General features: G+C 38.5%; 1 protein-coding gene and 1 long non-coding RNA gene across 2 annotated transcripts in view; one reads left to right on the top strand and one right to left on the bottom strand.

Moving 5' to 3' along the window:
* LOC134671797 (uncharacterized) overlaps positions 1-23,341 on the bottom strand; it is a 498,925-nt gene that overhangs the window by 178,708 nt on the left and 296,876 nt on the right. The gene's annotated exons all lie outside the window — the stretch shown is intronic.
* LOC134671782 (zinc finger SWIM domain-containing protein 4-like) overlaps positions 1-23,341 on the top strand; it is a 106,787-nt gene that overhangs the window by 54,307 nt on the left and 29,139 nt on the right. The window contains exons 2-9 of the mRNA XM_063529612.1: positions 15,029-15,122; positions 16,315-16,442; positions 16,925-17,136; positions 19,299-19,379; positions 20,633-20,920; positions 21,296-21,423; positions 21,556-21,633; positions 22,567-22,659. Coding sequence (XP_063385682.1) covers positions 15,029-15,122; positions 16,315-16,442; positions 16,925-17,136; positions 19,299-19,379; positions 20,633-20,920; positions 21,296-21,423; positions 21,556-21,633; positions 22,567-22,659 — 1,102 coding nt within the window. The remainder of the gene's footprint in view (positions 1-15,028; positions 15,123-16,314; positions 16,443-16,924; positions 17,137-19,298; positions 19,380-20,632; positions 20,921-21,295; positions 21,424-21,555; positions 21,634-22,566; positions 22,660-23,341) is intronic.

Below are 23,341 nucleotides of genomic sequence, written 5' to 3'. Positions count from 1 at the left end.
GGTGTAGTTAAAATATTCAAAGTATAAGCTGGTCAAGCAAATCTTGTCAGTAAAAAAAGGCGCGAAATTCAAATTTTCTATGCGACGATATCCCACCGCGCCTACATTTTTCAAATTTGCCGCCTTTTTCTACTGACAAGATCTGCTTGACTAAGTATAGTCATCAATTTGAAAAGGCGTTTTGTCTTCTCATATTTCTAACTTTGAATCTGAATTTTAATAATAAGTTATTTTTGCACAATATTTTAGCTAACAAGTGTAAAAAATTATGAAATTGACAACGCAAGTAATCAACGAGGTCACAAAAGGAAAATGCCGAAATTATCTCGTCAAAAATTTAAATTTCGAATCCAGTTCCGTTACAAATTTATCAACTTTTGGTAACAGGACCGAGGCGATTGAGATAAAGCTATGTCCACATAAAAGGGAAGATTGGGCCTGTATTTAATTTGTAATTATGTGGTACCTTTATGTATTATTGTAAAAGAATATTCCAATTTATTCTCGTATATGGGGCTATTCATAAATTATGTCATTTCAAATTATGGGGGGGGGGGGTTTGGACATCGGATGATGGTAGCTTGGTAGCATGAAGTAGGAGGAAACAGGGTCATTCGAAGCATAATTTTTGGATGATTTTAGGGGAGGGGGGGTCAAAAATAGATGACGTAATTTATGGATAGCCCCTATAGACAAAAGGTAAATGAATAATTTAAATAAGAAACCATAAAAACAGAATAATGGCAACCTATTGAGTTGTTTCCAGGGTACGTCGTAAAATTATAAAATCATAAATGTAGCAAACACTGTAGCACTTTGTGTAGACTCATAAAGGCATGACAATAAGGAACAAAGTAGAGCCAAGTGTGATAATAAGTTTTTGGCAAAAAATTCAGTTTTGACAGGCCGATATCGTCCGGCGGCCTGTTAGTTAGTGGTCAGCTTTAAGAAAGCGCTTGTGCACAAATCACACGAGGTTTGTTCAGCTACTTTTTGACCCAACCCCCGTCCCGTCCCCATTGGTGATATTTCGTGAGGTTCTTGGCTGCGACTATTACTATTCCGGGACTGCAATATGTGCGCGTGCGATAGAGATAGGAGATAGAAAATGGCGGGTCAATGTAGGAAATTCTTCGTGCTTCGCGTCCTTACTTTAAAGGGGCCTACTGATTAACAGTCCGCCGGATGGTATCGGCCTGTCAGTTGTTCGGAACTGTCAAAATTTTGTTCTAAGTGACTGACCAGCTTCCGTCCGGTCTTTTTTTGGGCCCAGTATCTTACGGAAGATCTTCCTCTCGGTCACTAGCAGCACGTTTTCTTCCTTGAGTGTCAGTGTCCACGCTTCGCATCCGAATTGGGCGAATCACGGTCTTATAGATTCGGATTTTGGCGTGTCTACTTAGGAGCTTGGACACTAACACCTTATAAACGGCTGTACTGCATCGCAAGGTATTCCGGATCCTGATCTTGATATCCTCGTCACGATCGTTGGTGTCTGTAACGGTGCAGCCTAAGTATCAGTGGGCCCCTTAACACGTCGGTGTAGATGCAGCATAAGAAAGGGCCGAACAAAGGGTGCATTAATAGATATCCGGCAGCGGCACCTGTGCGGCAGGTGCGCCATATTGGTTTTCATCCAGATTGTCTCCGGCTATTGAACCTTTTTTATTGTTATTGTTTTAATTGGAGTCAAATTACTTCTGGGTTTTAGTTTTTACAGTAATGTTTATTGGAATTTAAAAGGTGTCCGTCTGTTATGTAGGTAGTGCAATATATTTTGAAAAAACCGGGCAAGTGCGAGTCGGACTCGCGTACGAAGGGTTCCGTACCATAATGCAAAAAAAAAACAAAAAAAAGCAAAAAAAAAACGGTCACCCATCCAAGTACTGACCACTCCCGACGCTGCTTAACTTTGGTCAAAAATCACGTTTGTTGTATGGGAGCCCCATTTAATTCTTTATTTTATTCTGTTTTTAGTATTTGTTGTTATAGCGGCAACAGAAATACATCATCTGTGAAAACTTCAACTGTCTAGCTATCACGGTTCGTGAGATACAGCCTGGTGACAGACGGACGGACGGACGGACGGACGGACAACGAAGTCTTAGTAATAGGGTCCCGTTTTACCCTTTGGGTACGGAACCCTAAAAACCAACTTATACTTTGTGTTTTCATAGTTTAAGATTTAGAGTCCAACCCATGGACCTAGAATACTACGGACATAGTTTTGCTAAGACAAAAACTGTGATTCCATCATCCACCAATTTTCTAGTATTTACGCGTGACACACACACATTGACACTTATCTCAATGCCCTCATCCACCAATTTGCCGTCAGTCGGTTCGAAACGTCAGTGAAGTAAATTTGTCCAAATAAAATGTTAAACATGCCGGCATGCGTAGTTAAATCCTGCAAGAATTGTACCGATCGAAAGAAAAAAAGTGACGGAATAACTTTTCATAGCAAATTTTATCAATTATCACGGTATAGTACATAAAATCTCCATATTTCATTGTTTATAAATGTGAAACAGGAGTGTGACCAGTAAGTTGAATAGGGTAATTTCCCGAAAGTAGGGTAATTGATTCCCTTCTTATTAAATCATTATGTATTACAAGAGATTTAGGATATTTAGGTAAATAGCTAAATTATTGATTTTGCATTTCAAACTAGGTCGGTATGGTAATTTCACGATAATAAGGAGATTAAAGACGTTTACATGAATAATGTTTGATAGTTAACGTTTATTTGTTATGTAAGGTAAACATACTCATGGTGCTCGACGCGGTCCCAGTCCAGTACATGTCATCTTGAAACTTAAGTCATTTTCAATAGAGGTGACAGCAAGGTGTCATCTATTGGGCATTAACATGTCGAGCACTAGTACATTTACCTTATATTTATTTTTTGTTTGAAACCAGATATGTTACAAGTTAAATGTCATTAGGTATTGAAAATAATATTTGCACAAAGTAATTGTGCAACAATGCGCATTTTCAAGACCTATAAAATCAGTTAGGTACACACTTTTTTTATTGTCTAACGTAAAACTGCCCTATTTTAATATTTGAATACAAGGACGATATTGAAAAGATTGTCTCACCATTAGGGGAGAATTTGTGTTACATGGTATCACTCGTCTACACGCACATTTTCAAACCGTCCGCCATTGCAGTGTCACAGTTTGTCTTAAGTGACATTCCCTCTGTCAAATATATAACTCTATGGTCCAACCACGCTAATTCTGCATCATCATTAATGCCAAATTTCTATGAAAATGTGACGTTTATAATGACACTCCCTTTGTTCTGCTCAAATCGCTGCAAAGTTAATTTAGACTGACTTTATCACCAATCAATGTAAATAAAGATAAAATACTGGCATTTAGAAACTCATTCGATAAAATATTCCAAATTCAAATTTATAAAAACAAATAAAGGTGTGTTCCACTTTCGCCCGCGAACGTTCGTCCCAAACATTGCGGAGTAATAATTCCGTGTTGATTATAAATGATACACTGGCATAGACTAGGAATCCTTTAGACCGAGTTTAGAGCAATTATTTCATAAAACCGTTGATGCCAAAAATACTGAGGTGCGAGGGACGAGGTGAGCGAGTCCCGTGCCGTGATTGGTCCGTTCAAAGGCACGGACGTCACACAAAGACACTTTGACGCGAAAATGGAGTAAAACTACCGTATATTTGTGGCAGAGGGGGTAGCGCTACTATGCTCAGTCTGGAGGATGTATTGTCTGTGTTGCGGTGTAATAATTCCGTGTTGATTACACACAGTGACAAGAACCGCCAACAGCTGTTCGGGAGCCATTAATGGTTTGGAGTGTAGATAAATCTATAATTTACTCGGTTTCTGATCATTTTCTTGAATTACGTCTTTTTTGTTCAAAGTATTATTGATGGGTACTTATAATCATTATACCATCAGTACACCTTATAAAAGTTTTAAAACAATGTCGCCCGCGGCGTCTGTCTGTTTGTATGTTGGCGATAAACTCAAAAACTACTGAACGGATTTTCATGCGGTCTTCACCTATCGATAGAGTGATTCTTGAGGAAGGTTTAAGTGTATAATTTCATAATTTGTGCCGTGCGAAGCCGGGGCGGGTTGCGGGGTACCACCTCTTTGAAAGAGTGCATTGGGGTAATTACTAACTGTGCTTCGAATAAAAATATTGCTGATGAAATGAGACAAATGAAGATTGTATTAGATATCTACAAAAACATTAGCTGGCATGGCACATATATAAATTTATGGCACTTAATCATTAATTATTTATTCACCTTTTAATTATTTATTTGAGTTATTGATTGATGTTTAAAACCATATATACGCTCAACAAGTATTATGATTGCGAATCAAAGGTAAAACTTCATTATCGTACCAAATGGTTAAAATATCTGATTGATAATGATAGTTTAGGCATTTACAAATATTATACATATTTCCATTATTAGTTACCTTAACCTGTTTGCAAATTCCACAACCTCCTTTCGAGGCGAGACAGTAAAAAGTAATAAAAACCAACTTTTTGTGACCATTTTTAAGAACACAAAAACATCCAACTTGCGCCCAAAAGCCGGGGTGGCTGCCTAATAAATAAAACACACACACAAACAAAACTGCAATCTGCAACACATTTCTCTTATTGCGTTTCAAATCCAACACACAATAGCCTCATCTTTACTCCCAATAAACACTTATATAACCTTTAAGTCAAACACCCAAAGTCTAAAATCGTGCTAAATTTAAATAACCAACTGCAAACATATTTTGGTTTCTTTAATCCGTATTTGCCGTCAACAAATTATATTTGGTATCTTATGTATAACGACACAAGGTCTACAATCGGTTTGTGCAAGTGTAGTTGTAAGTTGGTATAGCAAATGCTTCCCCCAGGAGCCGTGATCGCAGATGTTCACCGACACTTGTTACTCGCCTAAAATAACATGCAACTTGCATAAATCTTGCGCGACATGTAAAGGTTTATAGTATTAACCAAAGTGACGACCAGGGCATGTTATCTCTTTCCCTCTTGCTGCAATCATGCAAGTTAAAGTGAGAAGTTTCGCAACTACAGTCATTTGGTTTACGGAATATGCATACTCAAGTTTATGCGACTTTTTTACGAGTGAAGTTACTGCGTGAACTATGGAGTTATATGAGAAGCAGTAAGATGAATATGCTAGTGTTGGATGGCTTAATACCTATGGTCGACTGTCTGGGTTGCGTGTCATAAAGGTCTTTAATCTATATACCTTGCGATTGCCGAAGGACGAAGGCCTAATGCGAAAATCAAAATATCGTTATCTGCCTCTCTATCGCTCAAATTTGCAAGAGTGCCAGTAGAGGCAGATAACGAAATTTCATTACCCACCTTTCTGTCATTCCAAATACCAAAAAAAAACAAGGAACTATAGAGTCAGATGACACTGACCTGCGCAGAGTGTAAAGTTATTTGACGAACTCTATCCTCCTAATTTCCAGAGTTATTTTTGCAGAAACTGAAAAATAAACTGGATGTAGTCGTAATTTTTGAAAATGAAAATTTCTATCCGGATTAGCGAGATCCTACTGTGGTTGGATCCAACTCCATACATCTTTACAATTTACTTCTGCAATAAAACAATGAGCTTAGGTGCGAATGTAAATTATGTAATAGGTATCAATATTCATAAAAGCCTGCTGCCGTAGCAGTTACGACTGTAATCTAACTGCACCTGGTTACCTTCATTGTACTTATCTACTAAGTTTATCAGATTAGGAACTAAAAATAGAAACGATATTATTTCCGTATCAACTAATCAATACATACTTTTATTTTATAGCCCATAGTCTAAATTTTAGAATTTTGGACTCTAAAATGTATTACTTTCATATACAATGTAATTCCGATTTATACCTACCCAACAGGCCCAAGACAGAAATATTCTCATTTGCCTCTATCAGCCTGCCTTGGATTTTGCCTGCCTGCTTGCCTGGAATTTGTTTCAAAGATTGTTTATAGTTTTCTAAATGCTGGCAGCTGGAATTACCCCGAAGCACTAGTTATAAAGAAAATTAAGAAAATTATAAATATACTTAAATACATGTGCTAGATAGACTCTTTATATCATGCCATAGATAACATAATCTTAAATCGACGTCTTAAGAAGGCAAAGCAGGATAAGAAATAATTACGTAAACCTAAGTACGAGTTACGCCGGTTAAGGTCACAAAAATGTAACATTGACTCACTGCACGCACACTGGCGCGACCGTGACGAGCCGTGACGTCACGACACGCGAACACACCTACACGCGCGTGACGACACCTACTACACAGGCGCAGATGTAAACAATGTGACGTAAAGTATCCGTTGCTACTTACGCAAACTCCTATCGTAAACTACTATTCGAACTGAATTGAACTTTACGTTGTACAGTATAAAGTTTATATTTCTATGCAATGGGGTTAGAGTTTAAACAGTTTTTGAAGTATGAACGATTAGCTATGCCTACTTTCAAAAGCTCATATCAAACTAAATTGTTTTACTGAAAAATATACCTTATCGCATTTGAAATAGAGCTCAATTTTAATGTAACATTAATGAAAGATGAGCCATCTGTGATGATAATGACGTAGTCAATAGAATACAATGAATGTTCACGCACACGTGCAAAGCTTGTAATGTAAACAAACCGGTCGGACGATCGCCTCACGCACACTAGCGCAATTGCACGGTTCCGTTTGCGACCGGTGTTTTCGTGATTTGACGTTAGCGTTTGTAGGTTATTCGTTTATTTACGTTCTAAATTTAGATTCCAACAGTTGATTGGGCTGGAATTCATTGATTAGAAATGTAGACATCTTATTTTTTTGTTGTTACCGTGTAAAATATCTAAATAAACATGATCAATCGAGAACACACTGGAGCTTTTATTCATTTCATTACAAACCATCTAGAATACCTAGATGACTGCATAGAGATAAGATATTTCTAAATCAGAATATAAACATAAAATATTTATTTTATAGGGTCGAAAGTGGAACGGACCTAAAATGACCCAAAATGGCGGCAACTGAATCAAAATCATAATAATTTTATGGTTTTTATAAGAGTGGCGCTCCTTTATGTTTCCGCGTTGGAGAAATTTGGGTTGCGGCCTAATGTTATTATAATTTTAACTATAATAGTTGCTCCCGGCTTCGGACGCTTTTGTTAAAGTAGGTTAAAGCTAAATATATAGACGAATATTTTTAAGCATTGAAGTTTTTACTTTTGTGTGTTATATTATTGCAGAAAAACTTAGCCAATAATTTAGTTTTCAATGAAAACCGTCAAATAGAAAACATACAACCGAATTGACAATCTCATTTTGAAATATTGAAGTCGGTTAATAGGGAGGAAGTTCTCAGTTTGATAGAATTTTATAGGTTAATAATAAAATTAATTTACTATAATAGGTTTAGAACTTAGAATTAACTCGTATAGGTACTTACAGAGTTATACACTGGCCAAGACAATTCCATACAAAAATACGGATTGCTTTGTACTGTACCCTACCCAAATTTTCTGTATTTCTTAAATTAGGTAAGTACCTATTTAAGGGACCTCTTAATAATACCAGATAATACTCATGATTCGTTACCTATTTAGAAATAGTCAATTTGGTAGAATTCTCTACATAAAAATATTCATGTAAATCGACCGTTATTATTAACAAAAGACAATAAAACTGTGATAAAAAAATAAAATACAGTCGCCCGCAAAAGTTACAGCCGTCTGAATGTGAAACAAGTACAGTCGTAAATAAAGGCGAATAGCGCTCCACTGTTATTACTTGAATTTATGGCGTTTACCCAAAAAATTACTGGTTGTAACCGGTCTGGGGACCAATTCGCCTTTAACAATTTGATATCGTATTCATTTTGTTTTGATACGAACTTAAGTAGGCTAACTAGGCTTTAATAAGCGATATGCTAGGAATTATGGCTTCAGGACGCCTAGCCAAGACAATATGCAGAAAACGAAACAAAACGCTATTGTTTATATCACTCTTTTATATTCTCTCTCTCTTCCTTCCATACCGTAACCGGCAATGGCGACTCCATCAAGAATTCTTATCCGGATTATGAAATGCCCTAATGTGGGTCGCAATTCGCAAAACCAAAATTCGTCTTGAAGATGCGGTCACATGATGCGCAAAGGAGTTGTCCAATCGAGTAGAGAATTCAAGTATCAAGTAGCGCTACTGATAATTCTGCTACTCGATGCTAGATGTCGACTGCGAAGATAGTAGTCGTTTTGGTACCAAAACTAATGTATGGAGTAAGCACTATTCTTACTATATTTCTCTATGATTTCGCCAGACATCTTGTTCGTTATTGGTGCCCGTGAGATGCGATGACACGACTCATAGTCGTATCAAAACAAAATGAAAACCTTATCAAATTGTCAAAGCAGAATCGGCCACCGGGGCCGGATCGCGAGAGGATAGTTATTTTGAATGTATAAAATTAACTACGTTTTTTTAAATAACTGTTCTTGTGTGCTTCAATCTACCAAATTGTGAAACTGGCTTTTTATTATGGTTTATCATGGAAAAATTGTTATATAAAATTGGTTTTGTGGATAAGACATAATATAATAAGTACCTATTTAAAATTAATTTAAGGTACTATAAGATGAGTTTGGGGTATTAGGACTATTAGGAGCGTTTATGTTTAGTTTCGAGTTCCGTTATATAATGAAAATTTGCAGGTTTTCTCTTCGATTTTTGTTTTCTAGACATACAGATAAACAGACAACTTGTTGCAGATTACATTAATATACAAATAGTCTAAAACGCGAAAAAACTAAGTGTAATTCTGATTTAGTAAATAGGTTAGGCCAACATTATCAAATATATATACCTATACTTCCACGACGGCGGCGTTATTGTCAGAAAAGTAAAGGAAGAAAAAGTAAAAAACAGAAAACAAAATTAAGTTTTACCCATCAAACGGACGCCAGCTCTCATTTCCTTTCATATAAATATTTAAATATATGCTAATGTTGCAAATAAAATAAGGATAGCTTTCACTTGAAATAAAATATAACTAAACGAAGCACTAAACGAGTTCATAGTTAACTACACACACACGTCACATTTAACTATTGAAAATGTTAACAGATGTATAAAATAATAGGAATAAAGTAAGAGATTGAAAATGTTAACAGATAAAAAATCTGTTATAAAAAAAGGGTTGATCATTTTACCCCAACTTACCCAAAATTGGTGATTAGAAACTAGAGTTTTTTTACGGAAAATTAAACCTCATAAATCTCATAATAGTCGACATTAAATATTCTTATATTATAATAGTTTTCCCGGTCAGGCGGTCACGTTAAAAAAAGCATCTATTGATGACGTCAGAGTGCACAGTAAATATAATAATAGCGTGGAAATTCAGATCTGATGTATCTGAATATGCCTCGTTCTATCGGACTATTTCAGGGATAGCGAACCTTTCTTGTCAAAACGTGCCATTCTTTCTTTATTATATTTTTTAGAATTATTTTACTGTGTGATATAGTTTCCTGGTTCATCACTTGACTTGACAGTTGTGTCAACTACATACCTAAACGTTTAATTTATTATTATTTAAAACTTGTAGGATGCTTATGAATAATTCTGCATAAACTCATAGTTACAAGATACAGACAGTGAACATATTGTTTTGTATCTATAAAACAATGTGAATAATTTTACTGAATCTCATGAGAGATAACCTCACATTTAAAAAGTCTCCTTAAACTACGATAGTGTATGGTATATGCGTCATTTTGATTCAACATAGCAACACTGAGAACTAACAGATCATTGTGAGTATACATAATAGAAATATAATAATAGCGGTTTAATGCCTATTGTCGAAGCTTCCCACTGTTAATCGGTAATTTGTCACGTTTAATTTAGAATAGAATAGAAATGCACTAAAACTTACCCTTGTTTTATTATGAAGAGTACAGGTACGTAGGTACGGTCTACCTTTTAATTCGCAAGTTTTTTAAACGTATATTGGCGATGTCTGTCTGAAAATCGAATTTAGAAAAATTTGACTCAATTCCTGAATTCCAATTGAGCTTAAGTTATTAAACGAAATTTTCTAACAACGTACATTTTAATTTTTAACAAGCAGAAGCATTACATTTATTCGCACGGTCAGTATCTATAAGTAAATGCTGTAGGGAGTTAACAAATGCGTGTATGAATAGCTTTACACACGAGTTGCGTGCCCATCGAATCTTTCCGTGCGTGCTCCCAATTTTGTAAGCAATCATGGGAATTAAAAAAGTTTTAACCTCTCCTCCTCACGAACGCCAATGGCTTTGTCCGAGCTGTTGGTTACAATGTCTTACATATTATTACTGTCTTGATTATAAGTAAATTGTAGTAATACAGTGTAGAAAAAATTAATAGACCCTGGAAGGAAAGTGCCTTAAAACCTTACGTTAGCTCATTTTACTTAAAGGAAACATTCTTTTTAACCTCCTGAGACTAAATGTACATTACAATGTACATATTCGTGCAACCTAATTTGAACCTTTCATGAACCAAATAAAGTAGTATTTCTTTTGTTTCATTGATTTTTAAAACAAACGAAATTCTTTCTAATTTACTTATAGAATTAGGTTCAAATTAAATAATTAAAAACTTTATATGGTGGGTCTTACGAGGTTAACAGCATTCAGATTTTATTTTAGTTCGTTGGGGAAATGACTAAAAACTGAGTTTTATGAAAAGTCGTTTGTGTTTGTTGTGCTAGATGTAAATTTAGACGTAAATGATTTCAAAAATTTTAGTATTGTCTCATTATAATATGTAGGTACCTACTAGAAAAAACTGTACCTAAAGATGGAAAAGGTTGTGAACCGCTGATTTGTCCCAGCGATATTCACCCGTTACGAAATTTACACTTTATCGCCAATATTCAGCTCAATACTCTTGCACGTTTATATCTAAACCTATTTCACACAACCAAGTGCAAATATAAGATTACACGCGATAATTCATACCTTGTATTTCACATCCGATAACAAATCGTGCAAAAAGCAAAGCAGCTGTTCAAGCGACGCCATTTTTTCTTTTTTCTTTTCTAACCTCTTTTCTCGAGTGCCAGTTTCCATGCCCCTAACCTAAGAAAAACTTTCATTCTAAATGAAACCTTGTTTACAAGACGGTTTGGTACGAATTCGCAAGTCACCCGCGGTCCCTTTTGAGTTTTTTTTTTCAATGAGGTTTGCAATTTCACCGTTTGATCGGTTCAGTGCAATCGAATTCATTGATTTATTTCATACAAAATAAGATGAGGCCGTTTTTATGACTTTAAACGATAATTGGTTTCGTTTTTGTTGTGTTTAATGAGTTTCTTCGATAGGTTTTTTGGAGTGAAAGTCAATAATATTCCGTTTTAAGCATTTAGTTCATACAGCGATTCTTATTTACCTTGCATTGTTGAGGTATGAGGTGCAAAATAGAGTTCAGTAAAAATATAGCTATAGTCGGACCAAGAAAAGTCTGCAGAGGATTTGATGCGGTGCAAGTGTTATTTATACGTCTTAATTTCATAGAAGTTTGGCGTTTAAAATAACACTTAAACTGCATGGGCTACCAAATCCGCTGCAGACTTTTCTTGGTCTGACTCTTATAAAGACTTACTACTAAGTAGGGTAAGTCGTCAATTACTGGCCACAACTGGCCACCTTATTCTAAAAATGAATTCTATTCACCTATAAACAGAATTTTAGTATAAGGTGGTCAGTTATTGAAGGGTGGCCAGTTATTGACACCTTATACTAAAATTGATTCTGTTTATAGGTGAACAGAATTCATTTTTAGTATTAAGTGGCTAAGTAGTTATTGAAGGGTGGCTAGTAATTTACGATTTACCCTAAGTATGGAATTTCTATAAAATAAGTAAGAGAGCGTTGTCTTTAACCTATGCTAGATACCAAACTTCTCGCACTGGGTGGCAACCTGGCAACGCAATAAAAAATAAACAATTCGCTATGGTTTACTTTAAAGTTTAAAGCCAGCATTGTTTCAACCACGGGACCCTAAAGCCGTTGCGTCACCGTTCGAATTTCAAACCCTGACGAATCGCAGTAGATTGCCTCTGTACGCTCGAGTTCGATTTCTGAACGTGCCCATAATCGTTCAGTAATCGATTCTCGTTTGGGAACTGAGTTGTTTTCGTTTTCTCGCGTGTACTGAGATGCAACTGGCCGAATGCTACCTTGAGAACAGAACACATTAAAAAATACCTTTATTCAGACTAGGGTCATTGCGCTAGTTTTCGTCCGGCTCCACTTTTCGTTCACTTGACGAAATTTGAATATTAACGTTCCAAATTTGGACTTACTGCAATCTTTAATATCAAACATCTATAATTATCATCTATCTACATAAAAAATATATTTCGCAAGTAGCAAATTAATAATGAAATGTATATTATTGCTCAAAGGTTAACTGGAAGAGATCCCTTAAAGGGATAAGTTCGCCTTTGTACTAATGACGAATGTTATTTTTCCTGTTTTGATTTGATTTTTGTACAGTAAAGTGTTTTACAGGTACTATTATTTGCTAATCCGTCAAGTGGTCGGAAATTGGCACCGGACGGTAAACTGACGCAATTACCCTACATGGACCCGTCATCCGAGGATCCAGTTAAAGAGATGAAGCTTTTTGTCCAGAAATGTAATATTTTTTTGGGACTCGTATTTTTCTTTTTAAGTCGATAGTCCTCGCGATTCTGAGTCCCAAAAGTAGATGCATTTTCGAAAAAAGTAAATGGTACACTTTAAAGTGAAATTTTTTCATAACTGTCAAAACGATTTGCTAATATGGAATTTATATGAAACATTACATAGTGACGTCACGGTCAACTCACCTACTTTTTATATTTCTATCCGATTTAAGTATTAAATAGAACTTGTGTTTAAAAATAACTCCTATCTGTGTTTTTCTAATCATTATCCGGTGCTTTATTTCATGCATGGTGTAAATTAGTTTATTTTAAATACAGTATAATAACCTATACCCGAATATGCCCTTTGATCAACAACTGTGTCCGATAATAGTGAACCGTAAGCAACAGGATATGGCTCCAGCTCGTCACAGCTCATAAACTGCGTGCTAATATTTTGAAACGCGTCTGCGTCCAATCGGTTATTTGGTAAATATTGACTTCAGAGTCGTTAAATTGCCCGGAATAGTGCTTTGGTAATGTTTTTCGTTTTGGGCATTGGTTCGTAAAGTTAGATATACATACCTACTTACGTACACTTCGTACAGTCACCTGCAATAATATGTTATTCTTCGAAGGCCGCAAAAATATATGACACGCTCTATGGCTCTAGAAATAAGATCGTATCAGATCTTTTTGCGTAATATATTATTGCAGGTGACTACTTTATAGAGAGACCGTGCTTGTTGGAGGGTCTGCCATCTCGTGGACTGAATCGAAAGCGAAAACAATTCACGCTACTAAGCAGGTGCTGCCCTCTACACTTCACGCTGGTTCTATTTCGCGTAGTAGGGTCTGCCACCTAAGTAAGCAGTTTTATTTTAGTTTGGCATTTTTTTCGATGTACGATTGTTAGGTATATTGGCTAGCCCCCTACGTCGTTGGTATCAGAGAGCTAACCGCAAACCACGTTAGACGTGTTGCCTCCCTGTCACACTTACGTACGAAATCTAAGTGCGACAGAAGGCAACACGTGGTTCGCAATAGGCCCCCAGTTTACTTGTGATCGAGTAAGTAAATAACAGCAACTTGATAGTATACAATAGTGGATATTTGAAGCGTGAAGCGCTGTTGAAGCGTGTCGTTGCGACAGAAACGTCGGTGCGATTGCGCTGCGATTTACTGCACGACTTGCCAAACTGGGCTAGGTCAATAGGTTTCTAATTCTAAGGGTGACCCAGTTTTAATGGTCCTTTTATGGTAATAAGCAAAAGGTTATACTGGTTGATGATGATGATGATACTCCTGAGCGATTTTGGCCACAGCGACTGGAGTAGGCAATTTTTAATTTGCGTTAATTAGAGTGTAGCTGATCCACTGGTTACATTACGAGTATACAACTAGGGAAAACAATACTCATCATATTGAACCCTGTCATTTTATTTAATGAATGAATGAATGAAAACATTTATTTTCAGGCAACTATTGGCCCATATATAAATACCTTAAAACTAGCATAAATATTAATACAAAATATATCTTAAAACTAAAAACACAATTATGGCTAATTATTATTAATGACTCCTCTACACGATGGGCCAACGCCGGCCACTCCAAGGGACGCAGCCGTGCGGTAGAATGAGATAGGAATATTACTATCTCTCTCTAACGCATAAATGCGTCCTTTGGAGTGGCCATCGTGTAGAGGAGCCATAAGATTTAGGAGGCAAACGAGCAGGCGGATCGTCTGATGGTAAGCAATTACCGTCGTCTACACCTGCAAAACCAGAGGGGTTTCAAGTGCGTTGCTAGCCTTAAAGATGGGAGTATACCCTCTTTTCTTGAAGATCTGTAGGCCGATCGGCCAGGAAATATAGCGGGAATATAATAAAACCAAAAATAACATGATTAGTTTACCTTATAAGTACTTACCTACTCCTAGTAGGCATTTAGGAACCTGTATTCGTCCCTATTTACCTATACCAACTCAGTAAATTTGTGTGCAGCGGTGGGGCGTCCTTAGAGCTCAATTTCTTCTGGCTTTCACATTTCGAGGCAATTCAGGACCTTTAGACTAGTCTAGACAAAGCAAGCCAAATGCTCAAATGATATGCCTATGCAGTGCCGAGAACCCTAACTATCGGATATTTTATGATTTCGTTCCCAGCTTTATATGACGAAATTGTGGCCTGGCGCTGATGTCTTGTTTGCCTGGTTTGGCAATGAATGTGTTAATTAAGGCAATGAAAGTATTAGTGTATGTTCTTGATAACATACTTATAGAAGGTATTTGTTAACAGGTTTCCACCTGAGCGGCGTGGTGCGAGCCCCGGCGGCGGTTCCGCCATGCTCGGAGCCCGAACGACTATACAGGGTCACTGTCTCCTTCGACCGGTAAGCTTCTTTCTATCTTGTATTGACATATTTACCCTTACAACAAGCTAGCGTAGGAATGGACGTATGGCCACGATTTGGGCAGACAGATTAACGTCATAAAGCCACATCACAGGCTCGGGCCCAAGATAAAATGGCTTGGAAAGCATCGGTGAAGAGCTAATGTCCACAGACGTCTTGTACCTCATGAAGATACGATAAAGAAGAAGATTTACTCTAAATCCGGGGCGGTACAGTCGACGTCAAAGATATGTTTACACTTCTCGCCTCATTACAAAGGAGTAATGTACAAAGTACTAGTACAAACCGAACCTCGCGGTCAGTTCTGAGCTATGGGGTATCAAAAGTGGGGATCGTGGGCCCTAGTATGCGAAATCTTTAAAAAAGCCACAGCTCAGGCAGTTTCCATTGAATGATCATAAATTAGAGCATGTTATCTCTAGAAAAAGTGGTACCATCAGTTCCTGAAAGTTAAGGATTCTGGAACCTAATTGTTGGTTGTGACTTTGTTCTACGGGTTTTAAAGCCGTTTCGGGTTTCGTTTCACCAATAATCGCAATCTCTATCTCTATATCTATAAATCTGTGTTGTAATTTGTAGCCGAAACAAACCTATTTGGAACAGAAAACAGTCCAGAATCGAATTTCCTCATATCTTAAGTTGTTCAAAGGTAGGATTTCAAATAAGATATCACAATTAACAACTCTACTATAAAAGTAGGACCAAAAAGACCCCAATTACTCTCCTAAAACCAAAAATCCTCTCAAGCGTAAAGTGCTAAACGGAAAACAAAGAATACAAAATAAAGGGGTCAGAAGCGCCTAGCCATTGTTAAAATAAAGGCTTTTTTACTAAAGGCAGTCATCAATGCCTTTACAATACGAAACTTTGGCTACATAATAGATGTTCTTTGTTAGCGTTTATGGCGGACGCAAGATTTGAAAAGATTTTGATGCATTTATGAAATTATTATTGATTTGCGGCGTTTTTGCGTGTCTTAAGTTGTGTTTTACTTATTTTGCCTTATTGACGTGATAACGTCTTATAAATTGATGAACACCAGTAGCATGCACGAAAAAGTGTCACGTTGTGGACATATCTCCATGGTAACGTTACGGCCACGTTTTCTTATGACGTTATCACGCACATCGTCCGTAAACCGACTTTACAGACAACCATTTTTTTTCCTCAGGTGTAAGATCACCGGCGTGACATGCAGCTGCGAGGCGCGGGACATCTTCTGGTGCCAACATGTTGTGGCGCTGGCGCTGTACCGCATCAGGAACGCAGACTCCGTCCGACTGCGAGTGCCCATATCAGGTAACACACAAGATGACCGGGGTGACTGAGGAGACATCACATAAGATCACCGGCGTGACCTGCAGCTGCGAGGCGCGGGACATCTGGTGCCAACATGTTGTGGCGCTGGCGCTGTACCGCATCAGGAACGCAGACTCCGTCCGACTGCGAGTGCCCATATCAGGTAACACCGTCATATCCAATCAAAAGCGTCTACGTATATAAGCCTAAAGTTTGAAGGCAAGGCAATGTCAAAGAGTTGAATGACGATCACTAAATTCACCTGCTCATCTTAATGGATATGCTTTTTAAAATCTGATATTTATCGGACGTGGGTTGAAATCCACTGGATTTACACCACCTACAAATTTTCCATAATTCTCGAGATCAAAAATTTTTATTCCGTACCTACATATTATTTAACCCTGTTTTATCATGTATGAAAACGTCACTCGAAGAAGATCATCAAAATGTATACTTATTCCATTTTCTCTTCCTTTCAGAAACCCTCCTCCAAATGGACAGGCAGCAGCTCCAGAAGTTCGTCCAGTACCTCATCGCTGAGCACCACACGGAGGTGCTGCCGACGGCACAGCGGTTAGCCGACGAGGTCCTCCAGGCCCGGTCGGCTATTAACAGGATCTGTGGTGCTCCGGACCCTACGGCTGGACCGCCGCCGGATGCCCATCATGCTTGGCATTTGGACGAGCAACAGGTACTTAACCATATTGGCCCAAACGGCGATAGGATCTGTGTTGTCCCAGATCGTAGCTGGACTGCCACCAGTACATAATATACATACTTAGTTTGGCATTTGGATGAGCTACAGGTACTTATTTGTGGCTTTCCATCGGAGACCGCATACGAAGCCATTTATGGCAGATATAATATTCAACTGTTAAAGTTCAAACAAATTCATTTTCAATTTTTTTTTGTGTACGGGGCTAGTTTATATAATAAACATCCCCAGTATGGGGGTTTATTAGTGCGGACATCCAGTGTCTTTGCAAAAGACTGTCTGGCCTATCCGCTAACCAGAGGCGTAACTAGGGGGGGGTTGGAGGGGGCAAGTGCCCCGGGCGCCGTCCAAGGGGGGGGCGCCAAAATGGGCAAAAGACTACCTCTCATCCTGGTAATCTGGCCCACAGCTCAGAAAAGCAAAGAGAAAGCCGATCTTTTAGGTACTCTTTTTTGCCTAGAACTCGACCTTAAAAGACGACGGTAGCGCCCTACCGCCCACCATCCTTCAGTGCGAATACTCTATGCCAGAAACTTCTATCAAGCAGAGGGATATTCGGTAGGAGTTGCTATGCTTTCATTTTATAAGGCGAGCGGGCCGAGTGCTTCAGAGAGTTCAGAGCTGTGTTCCGTGTTAGCGCGTCTTTTCCCTCAGGGGTCTCCTGTCGGGAAGTTACCATTTTATGGACAGTCCAAGAGACTACCTATGCAAATGGATCCCTAGCCCTTTGTCCGGCAGGCGCATATATATGAGCCGTAGTAGACGGAACCTACTCCAATAGCTGCTGCTGCATATCTGTGACATGTTGTCTATCGGACGACAGTAGGTACGGGGATTCCTATATAGGCTGGTTAAAAATAACTACATTCCCGTTGCCAGGGAGGTTTTGGGATTATACTGAGCAACTTTTACTACGGGACCAACCCCGAAATCTCAAAAAAAAAAGTTTACCCTCCCATAGAAAATGGACCAACCAAAATGTATGAACCAGCCAAATTTTTTTTCGCGACTGAGAGGTTGGTCCCATAGTAAAAGTTGCTCATTATAATCCCAGAACCTCCCTGGCAACGGGAATACAGTTATTTTTTAGCCACCCTGTATACAGGATGATCTCTACCGCTCGTAGGTAAGTACAATGAGCTGTTGTCTGAAGAATTGTTTGACATGCTGCCTAGTTGCCAACGGTGACAGCTTGCCATCACTGCACCGCTCGCCGTATTAGGATAGGCAGAGTGTTTAAATCCTCACACCCTAGAACCTAAATGGTCGCGTACTGTGCGGTTTAAGAGGAATTCCTTCCACAGTGGTCGGGAGGAAATTTGTCGAAAAAAGGGAGCTCATTCCACAATAAATTGATTAAGTTCCTTTTTCTCGAGAGGCTACAGTATGGAGATCTCCAAAAAAGTGCATAAGTTTTAAAATGGTCGGCAACGCGCTTGTAACTCTTTTGGAGTGTAGACGTCCATATGATGCGGTGACCACTTACCATCAGGTGGGTCGTAAACATGTTACCCACCGATGTCACAGAATAAATAATAGTACTAGGTACAGAAGACTCACTCTCTAACAAAACGCGTCTGTCACGATCAGCGCAGATATGGCCGCTAGGTGGCGACAGCGCCACGCGCGGCTTATGGCAAACCCCAAAATTGGGGTCGAACGGATGGACTTTTAACTGCCTGTAGCAAAGCGACGACATCGCGGAGTGAGCCACGCCTGTCGATGTATTAAAATAACACATATACACTGTATTGTCTAAATTAAAAGTAAATTTTAGTTAAAAAAAAAGTAACCCTTTTGTAGTTCATTTCGTTTGTGTGTGGGGGGGGGGGGGGGGCGCAAATTTGGTGCCTGCCCCTGGCGCCATATCCTCTAGCTACGCCTCTGCCGCTAACATATTTAGAATGCTGTTGGGACTACCCTGGATTCTGCTTCTAATAGACACAATCTTTTTGCGCATTACGGCTTGGAAGTCCACTACGTGGGCGTCAGCGAACATTCCAGATGCGCTGCAGAATCTAGGGAGTCCCATCAGGACCCTAAACATGTTATTATAGAGGACTCGTATTTTAACTAATAAAAACAAACTCTGTGTAATCCGTCAAAATTATTCTAATTTGTATTTGTATTTCTTACAGGTGTGCGAGCAAGTCAGGGCGTACTTACTACAGGGGACTTATTACAATGCAAACAAGCAACTCAATTCATTATTTTCTAAGGTAACTATCAACTTAGAACTTCCTTCTTTAATTTTGAAATGGTTGGGATAATGACAGAAGACTATTACGGTCAATGCTTTTCCGATCCTACTCTGTATAGGGATATTGTTTTCGTTCTGTTTTAAGTTTTGTCTTTCAATCACATTATGTTAAAAAATGACGATCTGACGATTAAGGATGACTCGCGTTAGAACGGGCCGTGTCCGGGCCGGAGCTTCCGGCGCCTTCTTTTCTATTAGGTACTCGTACATGACAGGCAATCACGTGATGCTTCCCATAGAAAACGATGCGCAGGAAGCTCCGGCCCGGTCTAAAGTGATTCATCCTTTACTCTTTCGCATGGGTGGCTGCATAACAACCCTATTCTGTCATCAGTGTCAACAACTCATATTTGCCGAGGCATATTAATTACGCTTTTGAAACTATAATGATAAACCCTACCTATAAAAGAACTGCCTAATGCCATCACTATGACATATAGGACAGGTATTTTATCTAGACACAATTGACACAGATGTGACGGGAAAAACGATTAAGAACCACAAGGAATTTACTCAAAGTAGTAAAGTCATTTCGTATAAGTGTCTCTCGTGCGGCATCTGATAAGGCTACCACATAATTATATGAATGTAATAGCTGTCACGAGGCAACAGTAACATTAACTTTGACCATACATGAACCTTATGTGTTTGGAATAAGGTTGAGGATTGTCTGTTAAATGTGTTGACGAGGCATTACAGTTGGACTTACTTACTGTACTTTTAGTAATTTACTTACACGTTCTAGCTTTATTATTAACATTCTAATGGATTAGTCACAAACTGGACCAAATAGTTACTTATAGTAGATATGTAAAGTAGATGGCGTTGTACGGTGCCATGTGCAGTACAGCTTGCAGAACCATTAGCTTAGAACACTTGCATAACATATTTGTATAAGCTAATAACTTTGCTAACTGTACGTTAGCTTTATAAACTATAATTCGAAGCACAAATCTGTCTAATGGCTCCTCCACACGATGGGCCAGGGCAGTCTACTCCAAGGGACGCAGCCATGCGGTAGAATGAGATAGCAATATCACTTGCTCCCTCTAACGCATAAATGCGTCCCTTGGAGTGGCCGACGCTGGGCCATCGTGTAGAGGAGCCATACGACATGTTGACAATCAATAAGTCTTTGTTTGAAACTAAAACAATACCAACCTGTCTATAATACATGGTCATAATTTTCACCAAAATTTCATCAACTTTCAGGTAAGAGAAATGCTCCGAGCCCAAGACTCAAACGGCCCTCGAATGCTAATGCTCATGACTGAGCAGTTCCTCTCCGACCCTCGCCTCCTCCTCTGGAGGAACCAGAACACCCCCATGACAGAAAAGTGCCGGCAGCTGTGGGAGCAGCTAGGGGCGCTCTGGGTCAGCATAGTGCTGGACCCGGGCAGCAATAAGCACCACAGGATACAGTGGAGACACTTGTTGGAGAAGTGGAGCGCGGTGGAGGTGTGTCCTACTGAGGATCCGGATTACAGATCGTTTCCATTGGTGAGTTGTTGTTAATAACGTAGGGCCGAAAACACTACCCTGCGGGACTCCAAAGTACACATGTGACCTGTTGCTTATAAGGAATGATTTTTTTATAATTTGCTGTATGTTAGTGAGCTAATTATTAGAGAATATTTCGTGAGCCGGGCCTCGAACTTCTAGACCATCGTATTTTCTTAGAAGAATATAATCTAGATGCTATCAAAGGCCTTAGCTAGGTCCGTGAACACATCTACACCGCAAGTATAGCATCAAAATAGCTAGAACTCTCTTTACGAAAACAAGCTCATAAAAGCAATATTCATAAGTACACTTATTTTGTGAGACTATTGAATAGAGGAATCACTGAACCAATGACTTATTTTATCATTTCAGTACGCGAGAGAAAGGGAAAGAAACGAGAGAGATCGTGACAGAGACCACAGAGACAGGGACAGAGAAAGACATCGAGATAGGGAAGAAAGAGACAGGGAGAGGTTACGAGAGCGCGAGGAGAGGGACAGGTGATTCTTGAATTTCTTGACCTCATTTATCTAAACTCTTGATTTTATACGAATAACCGAGCGGAGGTTTTTATTTTTTAAATTATATTATACTCGTAATAGGATGAACTAAACGTGTTATGTTTTTTGCAGAGAAAGACACAGGGAGAGACAAAGGAGAGAAATGCATTCCCATTCGGAGAGTTCCGATGAAGAGCCTAGACCTAATAAGTAAGTACCTATAGGCTGTATCTTTAGGTATTTAAATAAAAGTAATCAAACAATTTGTACATTTTCGGGTAGGTAGTTATAACATTTATTGATTAACCAACCAAATACAAAACCTCCTGGATCAGTCACTGAAGGACCTGACCTTAACCTACATTATTTGATCATGTAATTTTTTCATCTACCCTCAACTCGCTTAAGGAAGGAGCCATTTGAGGGTAGATTTTGTTATCTTTTATTTAAATACCTAAAGATACAGAGTATAGTTAAATATTTTTCTTTAGCCATCTAATCATTCAGAATACGAGTATTTAACCATTAGAGTTTGTGCAGAAAGAGAAGAGTCGTGGAATGTATGGCGCCCAATATACACGACTCTTCTCTTTCAGAACAGACCATAGACTTAAACACAGTTTGTAGAGGACTAATGTGGTATCCAAACGGGACTGACGAAATCAGTCGATTTGTTCAGGAAAATAATTGGTCAATCTCATCTAGCGTCCACACGTACACAAATTAAATCACCAATTTGCATTCTACTATGAAAATTGTCATTTTTGTGTCCGCACCTACTGATGTGATCGGGGAATAAAATTGGTATTTGCGTCCGCACGGCCCTGTTCGATCGGAGAATTTCATCAGATTGGCGAAAAATTGTCTCGTCTGGATACAACTTAATAGAGAATAATGTATTCTTATTTTTTACAATCAGCAATTCCGCAGAGTGAAATTCTACACTCGAAAATGAAAAAAAGTAACTCAAATGTGAATGATAATGAATTCTGAAGTCCGCTTTTTGTGTAGGTAATGGTGTATTAGTTAATACTAAAGTATTATTTTGTATATTTTTTTTGTTATTATTTTAGAGAATCTACATCATTCTCAAGCTAGAGATGTCGTTGTCTTTTAATAATAACAATAATGAATTTGTTTCAGTTATGAACGAGAATACAGGAGGGCCAGTAAGAGATTAAGACTTCACAACCAAAGGCCGGCGCCATCGCTGACGCCTCGAACAGTTTTCCACAAGTAAATATAATCAGTTAGCATTTGTACAACTCCAGCGATTAACGCGTCTGGAATACTCTTAGGTTAGTAATAGTACATTAATACATAGGCCGAGAAGTAGGCAATTGCCAGCCGAGCCGAGTGAGGCCGTTTAGTAAAACAAGGCTGGCAATTCCTATTTCGATACTGTGTATAATGCTTTTTTTCAAACTCATGCGCGAAACTACTTATAATTATAACCTACAAGTTTGTGGCGTCTCCTCTAGCTGTCACTGCCAACGTCGCCCCATAATAATCTTAACAGATGATGTTAGGGAGCTAGAACGCAATTAGTATGAGACCTACATCGCGCTTACGGAGTTATAATGTCAGTTGCTATCTATATATATAACTTCCGACCAACTCTCAGTGGACTTCGGTCCCCAGGCATAACACCCGTCTGGAGAGAGTGCTCTCTATTGCCTCCCTAACTTCTACAAGTTCAATAATCGGCATAAATTGTGAAATCCCAGCTCACTTGGCTAGTAATGTTGGTCTTTCGCGTATAATAGTATCTATCATACTCCTACAGGTCAAGGGCTTAATTTTAATCTTGCTTCGTTACCACGACTACATGTTTTATGAAACTTATATACAAACGTCGGACTATAGGGGGCAGTTTGAGGGCAAGGTAAGGTTTACAAAAAAATATTTACTTACGAGT

This window comes from Cydia fagiglandana, chromosome 16 (genome assembly GCF_963556715.1).
Source record: "Cydia fagiglandana chromosome 16, ilCydFagi1.1, whole genome shotgun sequence".
Classification (NCBI taxonomy): domain Eukaryota; kingdom Metazoa; phylum Arthropoda; class Insecta; order Lepidoptera; family Tortricidae; genus Cydia; species Cydia fagiglandana.
This window is presented reverse-complemented; position numbering and strand designations above follow the sequence as displayed.